Genomic DNA, 14,754 nt, shown 5'->3' on the forward strand with positions numbered 1-14,754 from the left:
TTAAAAAAAAACAACAACATCCAAAGCTTGGTCACAAGAAAAAGTTTTGGAAACATTCTGAATAGCATCATGGTGAGCTCTGGGGAGCCAAGAAGCAGCACAGCAGCTTTCTCAGTCGAGGGGAGGTTAACCAGAGGCACAGAACAGAGCAGGCTGCACAAAACACCCCACCGATGCAGAGCGGCTGAGGACCCCCCAGCACAAGAGGGAAAGGGCCCCTGGGTGGGAGGCTCAGAGGGGCGGATGCTCTCAAAGAAGGCGCACTTGGCACGGCCTGGGGGGCCCAAGAGGCCTTCGGAGGGGGCAAGGAGGAGCCCCCCAGCCAGGAGAAGCAGCCTACATGCCCTAGGCCTGGAAAAGCAGCAGTGTGGGGTTAGAGCAAAGCAGGGGAGGAGGAGGCAGGGAGCAATTAAAGGGGTCACGCTCCACACTACCAGCAGCAGAGACGGAGCCCTCAGGGACTCCTGGGCAGCCCGGAGGTCTGGCCTGAGAGCAGAGGGGAAGCAGCTGGCCGTCTTAAGTGGGATAATGCAATGAGTTTGAGGTCCAGCTGGCCAAGGTCAGGAAGCAGATACCTAGTTCCCAACTGCAGGGAAAGCGGTCACTTGCAGAGGTCCCTTCACAGTATTTGTCACCCAGGCCCACCCACCCCCACCCCTCCCAGAAGCCAGGACCCTCCCTGCTTTTGCCCATCAAAGAAACCAATTGAGCGAGGGGGCCAAAGGGAAGTGAATCTCTTCCAGGGAATGCAGAAAGTCCACTGGTCAAGCCCGTTGGACAGATGGACTCACTAGAAGCACCACCTGGGTCTGGCAGGGAGTGGCCAACCCATCGACAACAGCAGTGCAAGAAAAATCTCAGCTGCTTTGGGTTTTTTTTTTGCAGGTCCCACTTTCCTTTGGCTTCTTAAAAGTTTCAGATTTTACCATTTCCTTCCAGATAAACTACTTTTTATATCACCCATCATTCCCATTTCCAAAAGTGGAAACCAAAATAGATCTTTAAAAATCAACACTGACTTGATGGCACAATTAATTTGCTTGGCTGAAGGTTTCAGGGAGAGTTGAATGCCCACCAAAGAAATATCATCCCAGACCTCAAAGAATCCAATGCCCAACAGCAGCCTTACAATTTGCAGAAGTTCACGAGCGATTAAGAAGCAAGGCTGCAACATTTTGGCCCACTTTAATATGACAAAAGCTTTCAGCAGGAATGTGCCCAAATAATTCACAAAAAGTCTGCCCTGATTGGCCACTTAATGTGGCTTTTTCATCCTAGAAGCAGCAGATCCTGTAGAAGTGTAGCCCGAGAGATCCAACGCACGGGATGCCAAGCTGACTAGCGAAAGGGTAAAGTGCCTGTTTTAAAACCATGCAGCTAACACAGTTCATAAAGCCACCACAAGACATGAGCTGGGTGGGGGCAGCATAGGGAGGGTCTCTTCCCCCTTCAGTTTCCTCTCCTCAGGGCAGCCCTTGGCACAGCCCCCATTGACAGAAACAGTGATGAAGTGTGGAGAGAAAAGGCATCGTCCGGTTCCACCAAGCGTCCCAATTCAGTAGAAGGCAAATCCTGTTTCCAGGGGGAAAGGTGGTCTGGGCGCCCTCTGAGGAGGGGGAACCAACTCACAGCCCAGAAACATCCCCCTTTCTCCTCTCGATGTGGGAATTGGCCAAAGGACAAACATCGGCTCCTCCACCGTGTGCTGCACCCCCAAGGAGGGAATGAGAACGCATCGCAAGGGCTAGAGGCGGCGGCCGCAGCTGCAGCAGAGCGGGTTAGAGGCTCCCAGGCGATAGCGGTGTGCCCAGGCGCATTGGGGCTCCGGCCCCCTTCACCCAGCCCGGCGTTGGCAGGGGCGGATGGGCTGGCAGGCTAGACCCAAAGGCGCAAGTTGGGGTTTGAGTGTCACAAAGCAAGGAGCGAGGGAGAGTTCAGAGTGTCCGGGGAGTGGTCGCTGCTGCCGTTCCGCTGGTGGATGGCTCCACAGGTGGCTCCCTCTGGGTAGGTGAACACAAACGAAGACGTATAGGAAGGGTTAACCGGGTACGGGTCGGTCAGCTCTTCACCATGGCTAAAGTAAGAACTAGAAAACGCTACCTCCGCCGGGGCCGGGGCTGCGGCCGGGAGTCCGCCCAGGGCCTGCTGGTAATGCAAGGGCACCGAGGAGTAGGGGGCCGAGGGCCCAAAGGGGTCCTCCTTGACCGGCATGGCCAGGGCGCTGACCTCTACCGAGGGGCCGGGCTGCCCACTCAGTTCTGTGATGTCCTGGTAGGGGATTTTGCAGCTGCCCTTGTGAGCCACGAGGACAAATTCCAGCCGCTCCCGTTCCTTCTGCAGCTCCGCAATCTCCGACTCCAGCTCAGCTTTCTCTTCCTCCAGCTGGTCCGTCTCCTGGGGAAGAGGCAGCACCAGGTCAGGCTGGGGCTGGAGCAGCTGGGAACCGGGGGAGGGGGTCCTGCCTCCCTCCCTCCCGACCCTCACCTTCCAGGTTCCCCCTGCTTTAAGGTGCAGGGACTGGGATCTTTCCAAGGGGAAGGGCGTGGGGCTTGGGGGGGGGGGAGGTCCTTATTTGTGGATTTGGCTAGTTGGAGCAGACCCCCCCCCCACCGAATCTTGGTGAGGGAGGCAGAGGAAGCTCCTCCTTTTCCCAAAGGGCCCATGAGCGCAGAAGAAGGGGAAGGTCCAAGGAGATCCCTTCCTCGGCAACCCCAGGTGGGTGACCGGAAGACCCCGAGCGGTGCCCCCGCAGCATCTCACCGCTGGAGCATTCCACTTCAGAGGACTGGTGGAGCAGCATCACTCCCAAACTTTCAGGAAACTTTTTGCAAAGTGTGGTCAGAAAAGTCAAGGCGGAATCGGCCTCCGTACAGTGGAAGAAGCTCTGCCAGCTTTCTAGGAGCTGTAATGGCAGCTTTGCGGCTCCCTCCTTGACTTTTTGACTGCACCCTGCAGACACCCCTGCCCCCTTGCAATAAAAAAAGTGAACGATTCTAATTCAAAATGATATATCTCTCCACCTAAAGACGAGGCCCACAATAGATTAGAATAAGCCCCCTCAAGGTGAAGTAACCCAAGGCCAGGGATCTGTCCTGACAGCTGGCTCCTTACTTAAGGAAGGTCCGAATGGCCACAGCCTTCGACTTAAGAGACGGTCACATTTGAGGGACACGATCAGCCTGGATGGGGCTCCCACAGAGCCCTCATGAAATGGGAGGGTTCACAACATGCGCCCCATGGGGCAAGCGCTAGGCAGGGACAAGGCACCAGATTCCCTCCTGGGGGCTTTATGAGGCTAGAACAAGGATAACACTAACTCACCCCCACCCGCCCCCGTTTGCACCAAAACTCACCGCTTGAAGCCGGTCGGTCAGTTCTCGGCGTCGATTCCGGCACTTGGCGGCCGCCAGCTTGTTCCTCTCCCTGCGCACCCGGCGCTTTTCTTCCTCCTCAGGAGTCAGCTGTGCAAGCAGAGAGGAGGGGCAGATCAGGCATCGGCTGCCATTGCAAGGCCAGAGGCTTCCCGGGGCGCCTGGCACATATTTGCAACAGGGGGGCAAGTTAAAGGCTCCCCCCGAAACGTGGACGGGAAGATGGAACTGCGCCATCATCCTTTATGATGGATAGATGGGGAGGGGGAGGCAGGGAGGGGAGGCAGAAATGTCCAAGCAAGGAACAAACCAAACAGCCGGCCAGTCGGCCTATTGGAACACTTTGGTTTTTGAAGATCTTGAAAACAAATTCATTTCAACCCCAGTTCAGTTTTCATGGGTTGTTTTATGATTGTCTGGTTTTTATCACATTGGTTTATTCCTAGGCTTGCTTTTCATAACCTTAATGCCTTGTAACCCACCCAGAATCTTTTAGGTAAGGTGGGCTATAAAACCTGTATATTAAATAAATTGGTAGAGTGTATTTCTAAACTGATAAGGCTCTAAATTGGGGCAGGAAAGATGGTGACATAAAATGGTTTTTTTCCCATGAAATTCAAGAGCATCTGTGTGCCTTACAACAGGGGTCTCCAACCTTGGCAACTTTGAGACTTGTGGGCTTCAACTCCCAGAATTCCCTAGCCAGTGCATGCTGGGAATTGAAGTCCACAAGTCTTAAAGTTGCCAAGGTTGGAGACCCCTGCCTTATCACACATATCTCTTCCTCAAGGCTATGTCGAATCAAAATAATACAGCCACAAGTAACTCGACCAATGTTGGTTTCTGCAGCATTTGGTTCAGTGTCACCAGAACTTCTGTTGGGCCTCAAATTTGGAGCCAGCAGAACTTGTCCTCTGGATTTCCTGGTCTCCCAAAGTAGCATTTGAAGCCATAAAAGATCATCAAGATGATTTTGGGGACCCATCAAACTCACTGCGCCAGGAAGATCCGTTTTCCAGATTGTTTTAATTTTTCAAAAAATGAACGGGAGCTTAGCAACCTGCAGAACACCCATTGCTGTCCTAACCCGTTTTCCTCCCAAGACCTTCTTAGAGAACAGAATTGGGGAAGGGGGCTGCCTGTCAAGCTGCTCTATTCTTCTTGAGGTGAACCTCAGGTGTGTTTTGGTGACCAGGGGTGCTCTGCACAATTCCCATTTTGTAAGAACACTCACAATGGATTCTCAATGGTGAACGTTGAAGTGGGGGAGGGAAGTCCTCAGGAAGCCCCCCTTCTAGCTACATTATGGCCTTCCCCCCCACCCCCAAGGCATCCTAACTTCCAAGGAGACAATTCAGAAACTGGGAATCTCTTTTGGGAGATTCCAACATGCTGGGAGATCTCAAAATTTTAGCAAGCAAAGGGAAATAAGTTAGTGACCTCCTGGCCGAGGAAGGAAAAGCCGCTCACCGTTTCTTCCCGTGTTCTTCGGGGCCGGGCCCTGCTGGAGCGAGGCGGGGTGGCTGCAGCCACAGGGGCAGTCGAAGGGCCAGCCCCATAAACCCCCATTCCTGGGGCAGCGTAACTGGGGCCGGGCAGGTCATAGGGGTCCACTGTGGGTGGGGGCAGCCCCGAAGGCGGAGGCGGCTGCTGCTGCTGCTGCTGCTGCTGCTGCTGAGACTGGGCCATTGAGGAAATCAAGGTAGGCTGCACCAGCCACTGGAGGTCTTGGCTTGTGGATATGGCAGTCACTGTTGGCACAAAAGATCCGGGCATTTCCCCAAGGCCGCTGCACTCCTGGAGGGAAGCAAAGGGTCAGGGGCTCATTGTGGGGGTCTGCTTTGGAGAACAGGGAGCACTTCCCTGGCTGCACTTCCACTCGCGCAAAGCAGCTCCCACTTGCACTGCTCCTGTGTCCGGCATGCAGGACCCCAAACCCGGGAGGTGGGCACCAGCCATGTCGTCCTAGGCACACCAGCTCCACAGCCGCACCATCATCCAGGGCGCCCCGCGGACCGGAGCTCAGGGCTGGCCCTGGAAGCCAAAAGCCGGCTCCATCAAGCCATGGCCGGGAACGGGGCTCACTGCACCCCGAGCGCTCCTCCGAGCGCTTCACTTGGGCCAGCCAAGAGCAGCCCGCGGGCCCGCGCCTGGACCGGGAGGGGGCACCCTCCGTCTCCCAGACCCGGGGGGTCCCCGGGGTCCCCCGAGCCGGGCAGGGACGGGAGCGCAGGGCTGCCCGTCGAGACCCATCATCCCCAGCGAGCAGGTGGTCCGGCGCCGCGGGGGGGGCGAGCCAAAGAGCCCCCACTCGGCCGCCCCGGAGCAGGGCCGGCATGGCAGACGCCCGTCCGGGCAGCCCCGCAAGAGCCTCCCGCCCGCGCAGGGACCACGCCGGGCAGCCGCTGCTAACTCAGCTGGCAGAGGGGCAGGTCGGAGGGGGCGCGGCTGGGAAGCCGCTCAACCAATCCGCGCGGCCCTCGGTCTTGCCCCTCCCCTTAGCAACGGGGGCGGGCCAGCTTTCCAAAATAACCCGCGCGCCTCGGGGAGGAGGAGGTGGAGGAAAACGCGCCCTACGTGCCTCACGTCAGCACGGAGCGTTCCAGTACGTCATGCGTTACGCACAACCCCGCCTCCCTTTCTCGCTCGCATTCTCGCCTCTCCTCCAGCGCGCGTGCGTAGAGGGAAGGGGAAAAGAGTTGAATTCGGACGATGGGGAAGACTTGGGGGGGAGCGTGGCGGCCCCCTTTGCAACCCCTCGAACGGCGACCGGATGCCCGGAGAAAGACGCTTCGTCCGCACCGAACGACCGCCCGCGATGGGCAATGAGTGGCGAGGAAAGGAGCGGACGCTCCAAATCTGGCCGGGAAAGGAGCGGGGTGGGGGCGAAGGAAAGACGGGGGTCCCAAAGACACCCCCCGGGATCGGACCTCCCGCGCTGCTCCCGCCCTCCAGGGAGCCCCCACCCAAAGCCCGCAGCCGGGCTCCCCGTCCCTTACCTGCGAGGAGGCGGCGGCGGCGGCGGCGGCGGCGGCGGTCGGGCTCCCGAAGGAGTCCACCGAGGAGAGGTACTGGGACTCGGCCGAGGGGGACGAGCTGCACCGGGAGGTGGAGTCGTAGTCTCCGGGGAAGCCCTGATACATCTCCCTCGGGGGCGCAGGCAGGAAGCCGCGGCCGCGCGGAGGTCGCCTGGAAGCCAAGATGAGGGGCGAGCGCGGCCAGCCAGCGAGCGGCCGGAGGTCGGGCTGGCGAAGTTGCCTCCGAACTTGCCGGCTGGCCGCTCCTTCTTCCTCCCCCTCCGGCTGTCAGTGCCTGGGGGGGAGACGGCGCCCTGAGCGGCGGGGGGCTCGCCCGGTCCTAGATCCACGTGTGGCAGCGGCTGGGCACCGCCGGTGGAAGCGTCCGCTCAAATCCGCTGGTTCCCGGGAGGAGCGCTCCTGCCTCCGATTCCTGCAGCGCCTGCAAAGCCCGGCGCCTCGGCTCAGATCGGGCGAAAAGGGGAGTCCACCGCGGGGGTCCCTCGCAGCTCAGTCTCCGTCGCGGGTCCAAATCTTATGAATGAAGCGCGGTCGGCAGTGTGGCTTATTTATACAAGGAAGGGGCGGGGCCCCGCTACGTCACCCAGAGGAGACCCTTTGGGGTCGCCGAAACCGGGCTCCGGGGCCGTCTCCGCGCCCCAAACTCGAGCGGTAGCGATCTCCGGTCCCTGCCGCTACTCCAGCCCGGGAGGGTCTCTCGGCGGCCCCGGCAAGGGGGTCTTTTTCAAGCGCTAAAGCAGGGGATCCCTGGCTCCGCCCTACGGTGTTCCTGTGTGACGCAATTAACCATATTTGGTCTTGTGCTGTATTTGTTTGGTATCCTTAGCAATACGTCAGAGGGAATCCCTTTCTGCGGAGCCGCGGCGGCCTCGCCAGCCGCGCTGAGCCGCCCCCTGAGCGCGCGCGGCTTTTGTTGGGTATTAATAGAAACTTTTACTATATTCTAGAAACGGCATGAAAGCTCCGCGGCGGGCAGGGAAAGAGCGCCGAGGGGAAGCTGCCTCTGGCCGCCGCGGACAGGCGCTGCACGGCGCGAGAGGCGACTCTCTCGGCCGGGCACCAAGCGGGCGCCCTTCTGCGCCCCGACGCCCCCCTGCCCAGCCAGGAGGGGGAGTAAACATTGTACCCCTGCTGGGTCCTTAATGTAGGGAGCCCCGGGATGAAAGAAGGAGGGCGGCCTTTCCGCCAAAGACAGCCTGGAAGGATTTGGGGACAGCAGCTTCCCTCTCCACGCCCAGCCCACGGTTGGGGTGTCCAAGCTTTCAGAGCCCCATGGCCGTGAGGTGCGACTCGGTTTATGACCCACATTCCCGCAGCCACAGCAAGGAGGACTAGCACGAAAATGTGCGATATTTTATTCTCCAACCAGAGGAGTGGTCTGCATTCAGCTTTGTGTAGGTCCCAAAGCCCCTCAGGAGACCATCCGGCACCCAGGCCTCCTAACCTCCAGGTGCGATTTCATCCGTAATCGGATTTATTCCCATTTCTACCCAGAGAACCCCTTTGCCACTTTACAGAGATGGTTCTAAAGGATCTGCCATCTGAAACTGCTACTTGGCTGGGTCAACCAGGCTAACCAAATACCCTTTAGCTGGGTCTGTGTTTGAATCTTGCTTGTGGGGGTTCTGGGTCTGTGTTATCCAAGCTCATATAAACTGGGTTAATTGAACAAGACATGATTAACTCCACCGAGAAGATGGATGCATTCCAAAGTCATGCCCTTCCCTCCTGGAACTCAAACCCCCCCCAACCCCCAGCAGCTTCCTAGCCTGTTAAGCCAAGAAGAGTTAATGCTTCAAGGAGGGGCTGGAACACCCCCACCCCCCACCCCGCGTGGCCTTGAAGATTTTCCAGTTTGGTGAAGCCTGTTTGAAGAGGGAGCGGTTAGACTCCAAGGCAGGAACTTTATTTCGCTTTGCATCTCTGCACAACCTTCACCTGACCTTTCTGGAGCTCAGAAAAGACATTCACACCCTCCTCCACTTCCAGGAGAGCCAGCCTGGTCTTGCCTGTGGCTGGGGGTGTTACGGGGGGGTCTGGAGTCAGGCAGAATGGAGCCACGGAGAGACCTGGGAATCTCAGGGGATGAGATGCATTTTCTCCCTGCTAAACAGGGCTGGCTGGCTTGTTTCTTTGTTTCTTTATTAAATGTATTTGCTGCCCATCTCACTACAAGGCGACTCTGGGCTGCTTACCAACATTTTATTACCGTGAAATACGAGGGGAGAAGCTATGTTGAAAGGGGTGCATGCAACACGTTTAGCTAAGTCACAGCTCACTCCAGTGCTTGGATTTGCAGAACTCACTGACCCCAGCCCCCCAGGGCTGTTCAGAGCATCATGTGAACTCAGCCACAGAAAGGCAGACTCTGACTCCAAGAGCTGAATAAAAGGGAAACCACCTTGCCCGGTCAGGGAGTCCCTGCACAGAGGGAGGGATCGCCTGAGGAAGGCCCCACCCTTTGCCTGGGAAAGGCTCAGACGTCCTTCCACCTTCCTTCTGGGTGAAAGGCCTGGAGGTTCCCGCCACAGCAATATATCGCACGCTGATAGGTAGGATGATGGGTGAGGTGCGTTTCCATGCTAGCCTGGTGGCCTCTCTGTAATCTGTGGCGTGGGCCAGCTAAGCCTTTCCCCTTCAGCTGTAGCCGCCTGATCTATTCCAGATGTGCTTTGGAGAACATCTGCTTACTGGCCTGCCTGCAGAAGATTTGCTGAGCCGGGATCATCTGGTTTTCTTTGGCTTTGAATGAGTATTTGAATTCTACCGCCAATCAGCAAGCTCAGCGGTAGAAACTCCAAAAAATGCTTTGAGTTGATATCCATGTTTAAATCGGGGAGACAGAATGGCAAGGCCTGGCCTGGTGACAGGGCACCTGCTTTTTGGGACCCCCCAAACCTTCCTGGAAGGGGCAGTTTCTGCTTTGGGACCTTTGGAGAAACCAGGGCTGAGGTGGGCGAAGGGAAGAATCTGCCTTCGGCTTCTCTGGAGACTGCTCCCCGCCCCCCCCGCCCCCCCCGCCTGATGGATGCTCTCATCTGTGCAGAACGGCACTGGGGCTGCTGAGCGCAGATCACTGAGGCTGCAGGGTGTGCACGAGGGTGGGATTGACCCACTTCTGGACCTCCGGCAGCTGAATGTGTGAATTCACTGCCTTGCGCTGACTGTAATAACCGCACTCCGGTGCCCTACGCAGGGCAGAACCTCTAAGGTTTGATTCCATTTTCTGCAGGGCTAAATGAATGCAAGTGAGGTCCTTGGCTGCTGGGTTCATGAATGTGAGCAGGGAGGAACGATCCGTGCCGCTCTGTTCCAGCAAGGTGTTTGTCCCCAATTCGGTAGGAAACAGGAAATGCAGGCTCCTCTTGCAGAGAACATGTTCAATGCGCTGGGCAGAGCAAGTGAAAACACTGCAGGCTTCCAGAAATGTGGGTCATGATCTGAGATAAAATTCCTGCTGCATTGGCTGCGAAGTGCTTTGGGGAGGGGAAAGAGGAGGGGGGCACTGGAAGCTGAATGCCAGCCATGAATGGAGGCATTTCTGTAAGTAGAGCAGCCACGTATAAATTTAGCAGCAAGCCAATAATCCGTCCTTCTCAGAACAAGCCTTGCAAATGCGCCCTGAGGACACTGTCGTCGTGCTAAGGAAGGGCTGGGTGGATTTGCTGAGTCCCACGCAGCCCACGGAGCATGTGGCAGGAGGAGTGGGGGCTCCAGGCTGACTTCCCAGGGGCGGGAAGGGGAGAGTAGCAGGAACCAAATGGGTTTAAACGTAAACTCTTCACCTTCGCCCTTGTAACCTGCTGGCTGTTTAGATCAAGAACAGTTTCCTCTGAGCAGCTGGTTAATGTATAATCCCAGAAGTTAAGAGGGAGAAGCTTGGGGGCTGGGAAGGGGGACTTACTCCTGGGTAAATCTGGAAAGCTGCATTGAAGGTCTCCTCTGGGGGTTCACACAGGCAGATTTTGGACCTCTGACAGTCTTCCTTCAATGAGGCATCTCTTGGGGTCCTGGAGGAAAGATTAAAGAACAGCAGGTTCTTCTAGGCATACACAGAGTGCCTTCCTTTGCCACTTTCCCCATCCTGGTACCTTCAAGCGTGGGCTTTGCGGCCTTGGGGAGGAATGTGCCCAAAATTTGTGCTCTTCCCTCTGACATCTGAGGTGGGTAGAAAAGTGGGTCAGAAGGAACAGCTCATTTGGGACACAACTATTATCAAACATGTACCGAGTTTATTTTTCAGGGCGGTTGGCATTTTAAAAATAAGGCATCGTTAGACTCTGGTATACAGCTTGTTCCGGTTTCGGCTGGGGCTGGGTGTGAGCGGTGTTTGTTCCCAGCGGCAAGAAACTTTCTAACTTGGTTAGTTGTTTGCATTCCACCCGGCCTGGCTCATAACCACAGAAGGAATAAAGCACAAGAGCTTCTGGCAGATCACACAAGGCCCGGCCAGCAGCGGGCCAGACACAAATAATGACAAAGTGGGATCTGGACGTTTTGCCCGGTGACCAAATATAGCCCCTGCCCCACCAGCAATCAGACAGGCCAGGCTGGGCTATTCTGGTTCTTGCCCTGCCTGCCACCCCGTCTGCTGTCTGACCAAAGGATCCCACTGGATGGAAAGCCTGAGACACCCAAATGGTTACCCCTACTTTGCAAAGTGGAGCACCAGGTGTGCAGGAAGTGCTCTCAGGTACTCCAGGTAAGCCTGGCAGATCACGGCACCCAGTGCCTTGAAAGGGGGGCTGGCTGCCCCCTCCCCACATCAGGTGGGCCAGCTTTTTCTACCTGGGTAGAGTTCCAATTTAGCCATCACAGCTGGGCATCTGGGAGTTGTAGAAGCGGCATCGTTGGATGTCCCATTATAAAAGGGGTGCCTTCCTAATATTTTCAAGCCTACCACCCACAGCAGGGGTGTCCAACCAGGGCAACTTTAAGACCTGTGGACTTCAATTCCCCGAATTCCCCAGCCAGCTATGCTGAAATTAAAGTCTACAGCTCTTAAGGTTGCCCTGGATGGACACCCCTGCAGTATCCTTTGCAACCATCCCACTACTAACCAGACCTGACCCTTTGGATCTTGGTCAACCGAGGCCAGCCACAGGGGCATGCTGGGGCAGACGTGTATTTAAAACGGTTCAAAATGGCAGCCGCAGCCATGTGACCAACACCCACCGCCAGGCATTAATGCCTGTGGGGAAAGATTGGGGTTTACAGTCCTGGCTGCCGGCTCCTGATGTAGACCCCTCTGCTCAGCCACTGCTTTGTCCCCTCTCCTTGTCACTTCCTCGCTCTGTGAAGTGTGTGTAGCCGCCGCCCCCTCCTGCACCAGGTGGGTACCACAACCCCCCATTCCACCTGTACACCCAGAGGCTCCAGACACCAGAACTGGGTCCGATGCTGCTCTGGACATCTTGATTCATCACCTGGCAAGGATGCTCAGTGACCTCAGCATGTCCTCGGATGAGTAATGGCCACTGAGGAGGCGGCTGAGGAGACCCCACTGTGGACTCAAAGGACAGAAACAGCCTGTTTTCAAAACTCCTTGTCTGGGGTGTCACTGCTGGCAGGAAGTGGAGCTTGGTTCCTTAACCTGCAGGGTTCTCGCAGTGACACAGGGCCTTAAACCTCCCAGCCTTCCCTAATTTTGCACATGCTCTACAACTCCTCTCCCTCCTCCCCCAATGTGATTCAAACCACGCTGCCCCCCCCCCGCCCCTTTCTTTGGGGTGCATCTGCTTGTCACAAGCGCCCTGCTCCAGACCACTGACCGCAGGCCAGAAGGCAGAGTGGGGGGTGCCCTTTCTCAGGCCTCACTGTGCCGGCGGCGGAGACCCCATGCGGGGAGGGGTGGATCTTTGAGGTTTCCACTCCAAGAGCCTCAAGTCCAGGGACTGGCTGTTTCCTGAGAAAGTCAGCAGCGAGCGATGTCTTGGCTGGTCTGGCTGGCTGGGGAGAAGGGAGGGGTGGAACCCCAACCCGGGCTCTGACACAGCAGTTTGATGTCGCTGGCCAGGAATGTGGCAGGCATGTCAGGGGGCTGAGTCATGCTTGGGCCTGAGCCTAGCTCTGCAGAGGAACAGGCAGGGCCGACTCGAGTGCCCCCCCTCGCTTGCCCTCCTCCACCCTGAGGGGGCTTTTGGTGTGTGCTGGAGCCCCTACTTTGGCAAGCAGGTTTAATTGGGGAGCTACGGCTCCTAGAACAGAACAGAATACCAGAGTTGGAAGGGGCCTTGGAGGTCTTCTAGTCCATCCCTTTCCCCAAGCAGAAGACCCTATACCAGGCTTGTCCAACCCGCGGCCCGCAGGCCGCATGCGGCCCAGGTCGCCTCGTAATGCGGCCCAGTGCCCACCCCAACCTTCGTGCAAGAGCCCGCGAGGAGGAGGAGGAGAGGCAGGCACGAGGCGGGGCGAGGCGAGCGCCATGCCAAGCAGCAACAGAAAAGGCGGGCGCCGTCAGAGCGCTCCTCGTGCCGAGGCAGCCGCAGCCCAAGAGTCCCGCTCCACCACGTCCTGCTGTTGCCGCCGCCGCTTCTGCCCCCGCTGCCGCTGCTGCTTCTGCCCCTGCCACCGCCGCTGCTGCACCGAGCCTCCCAGTCCTCGCCTTCCAGTCCTGCCGCATCCAGCCGGGCCATTTGCAGGAGGAAAGGTAGGCGCGAGGCGGGCGAGCTTCCCCCCCCCTCCCCCCCCCCGGAAAATTTGGCCGGAAAATTTGGCCGTGATAAAAAATAAATAATTTTTAATAATTAATTAATTTATTTATTTTATTTTATGTGCGGCCCAAACCAAATTTTCATCTTCTAATGTGCCCCAGGGAAGGTGAAAGGTTGGACACCCCTGCCCTATACCATTCCTGACAAGTGGCTGTCCAGCATCTTCTTAAAAATCTCTAGTGATGGGGCACCCTCAACTTCTGAAGGCAAGCAGTTCCACCGGTTAATTGTTCACGAAAGACCAGGAGGGCTAGTGGTTAAAGCAAGGAGGGAGGGAGGGGAGGGCAGGTTTTCTGAGAAGGGAATGGGGTACAACCAACCCATGAGGAACAGAGGGAGCCCCTTTCCAGAAGTGGGATTACTCTGGGTTTTAAAGGATTAAAGGCAGGAATCCTGTGTTTTTTCCAAGGCTTTTCCTGGATGTTGGAGGACGCAGGGTTGGCCAAAGGCCTGGAGCAAGGCTAGCACTCTTGTCCACGCTCTTCTGGAGGAGACAGAAGTAATCCGAGGGTTGCAGCAGCATTTCTTCATCTGGCAACTCAGCCGTGGGAACTTCAACTCTGAGAATGACACTGAAGTGTTTGGACGATTCTGGGAGTTGAAGTCCATCCCTCTGCATGTTGCCAAGGTTGAGAAACCTGGGTTAGGTGAGGCGAGAGGTTAGGTTCTCCGTCCCCTTGCCTAGCAGCATGGAGTTTGCAGTTCATTTATTTGATTTATTTCTATCCCACCTTTATTAGTTTTACAAATAAGGCAGCAAACATACCCAGCACACCTTCCTGCTCCTATTTTCTCCACCACAACAACCCTGTGAAGTGGGTTGGGCCCCCCAGTGGCTGAAGCCAACATCCCCCTCTCAGAGAGGCCTTCTGGTTCCTGGAGGAGCAGATATTAAAGGCCTCAGAGCAACTCCTGAGCCCCTCAGGATGCTGGGGGGGAAATAGACCCATTCCACTCACCCATGGGTGCCGAGCTTCTTACACTGCCACGAGCCTGCCTACCCTGAGGTTAAACCAAGAGGGAATGCCAGGTGAACCTTGCTTTCATCCTTAATTTTTAATCAAGTATTTTAAAGGTCTTGTTGTTTTTCAGGAAGGCAAGTTCCTGCCTGCCTGCTTCCAATTTAAAATCTGCACAGTCTTTCAAAGCAAAAATGAAAAGTGTGTTTTTGTTTTGCAGGATTCCTAAGGAAAACATTCAACTGAATTCAGTGTGAGTCGTCCTGTCCCCTCAGATAGGAGGGCCGATGGGAAATAGGGGGCTGGAGGCTAAAACGTATGAAGAACAGTTGCAGGAAATGGGCATGTCTAGTTTAGTGAAAGGAAGGACCAGAGGATAGCAGCCTTCCAATATCTGAGGGGCTGCCCCAAAGAAGAGGGGCTCACCCACCCTACCCTCCAAAGCACCGGAAGGCAGGACCAAAAGCAACGGATGGAAACTAACCAAGGAGAGAAGCAACCCAGAACTAAGGAGGAATTTCATGTCAGTGAGAACAATTCACCAGTGGAACTCCTTGCCTCCAGAAGCTGTAAATGCTCCAACACTGGAAGTTTTAAAGACGAGATTGGACAACCATTTGTCTGAAGTGGTGTAGGGTTTCCTGCCTAGGCAGGGGGTTGGGCTGGAAGGCCT

At 56.4% G+C, this 14,754-nt stretch overlaps 1 protein-coding gene across 4 annotated transcripts; it reads right to left on the reverse strand.

The window, feature by feature from the left end:
* Positions 1-372: 372 nt before the first annotated feature.
* Positions 373-6,605, reverse strand: FOSB (FosB proto-oncogene, AP-1 transcription factor subunit). 4 transcript variants are annotated; one of them, XM_087970309.1, is made up of 5 exons: positions 6,371-6,605; positions 4,842-5,168; positions 3,354-3,461; positions 2,101-2,394; positions 1,925-2,000 (listed from the first exon to the last, which is right to left on the reverse strand). In XM_087970309.1, exons 1-5 carry the CDS (start codon positions 6,512-6,514, stop codon positions 1,935-1,937), a joined length of 939 nt encoding a protein of 312 aa, XP_087826435.1. In that variant the 5' UTR covers positions 6,515-6,605; the 3' UTR covers positions 1,925-1,934. The 4 variants fall into 4 exon arrangements, with proteins under 4 accessions (XP_087826434.1, XP_026544640.1, XP_087826436.1 ...); XM_087970308.1 differs by having other exon boundaries at positions 373-2,394; positions 4,842-5,165; XM_026688855.2 differs by having other exon boundaries at positions 373-2,394.
* Between the last annotated feature and the right edge of the window lie 8,149 nt (positions 6,606-14,754).

This window comes from Notechis scutatus, chromosome 8, assembly GCF_049901735.1.
Source record: "Notechis scutatus isolate UNSWTSFEM ecotype Mainland chromosome 8, rNotScu1.2, whole genome shotgun sequence".
In the NCBI taxonomy this organism is placed as follows: domain Eukaryota; kingdom Metazoa; phylum Chordata; class Lepidosauria; order Squamata; family Elapidae; genus Notechis; species Notechis scutatus.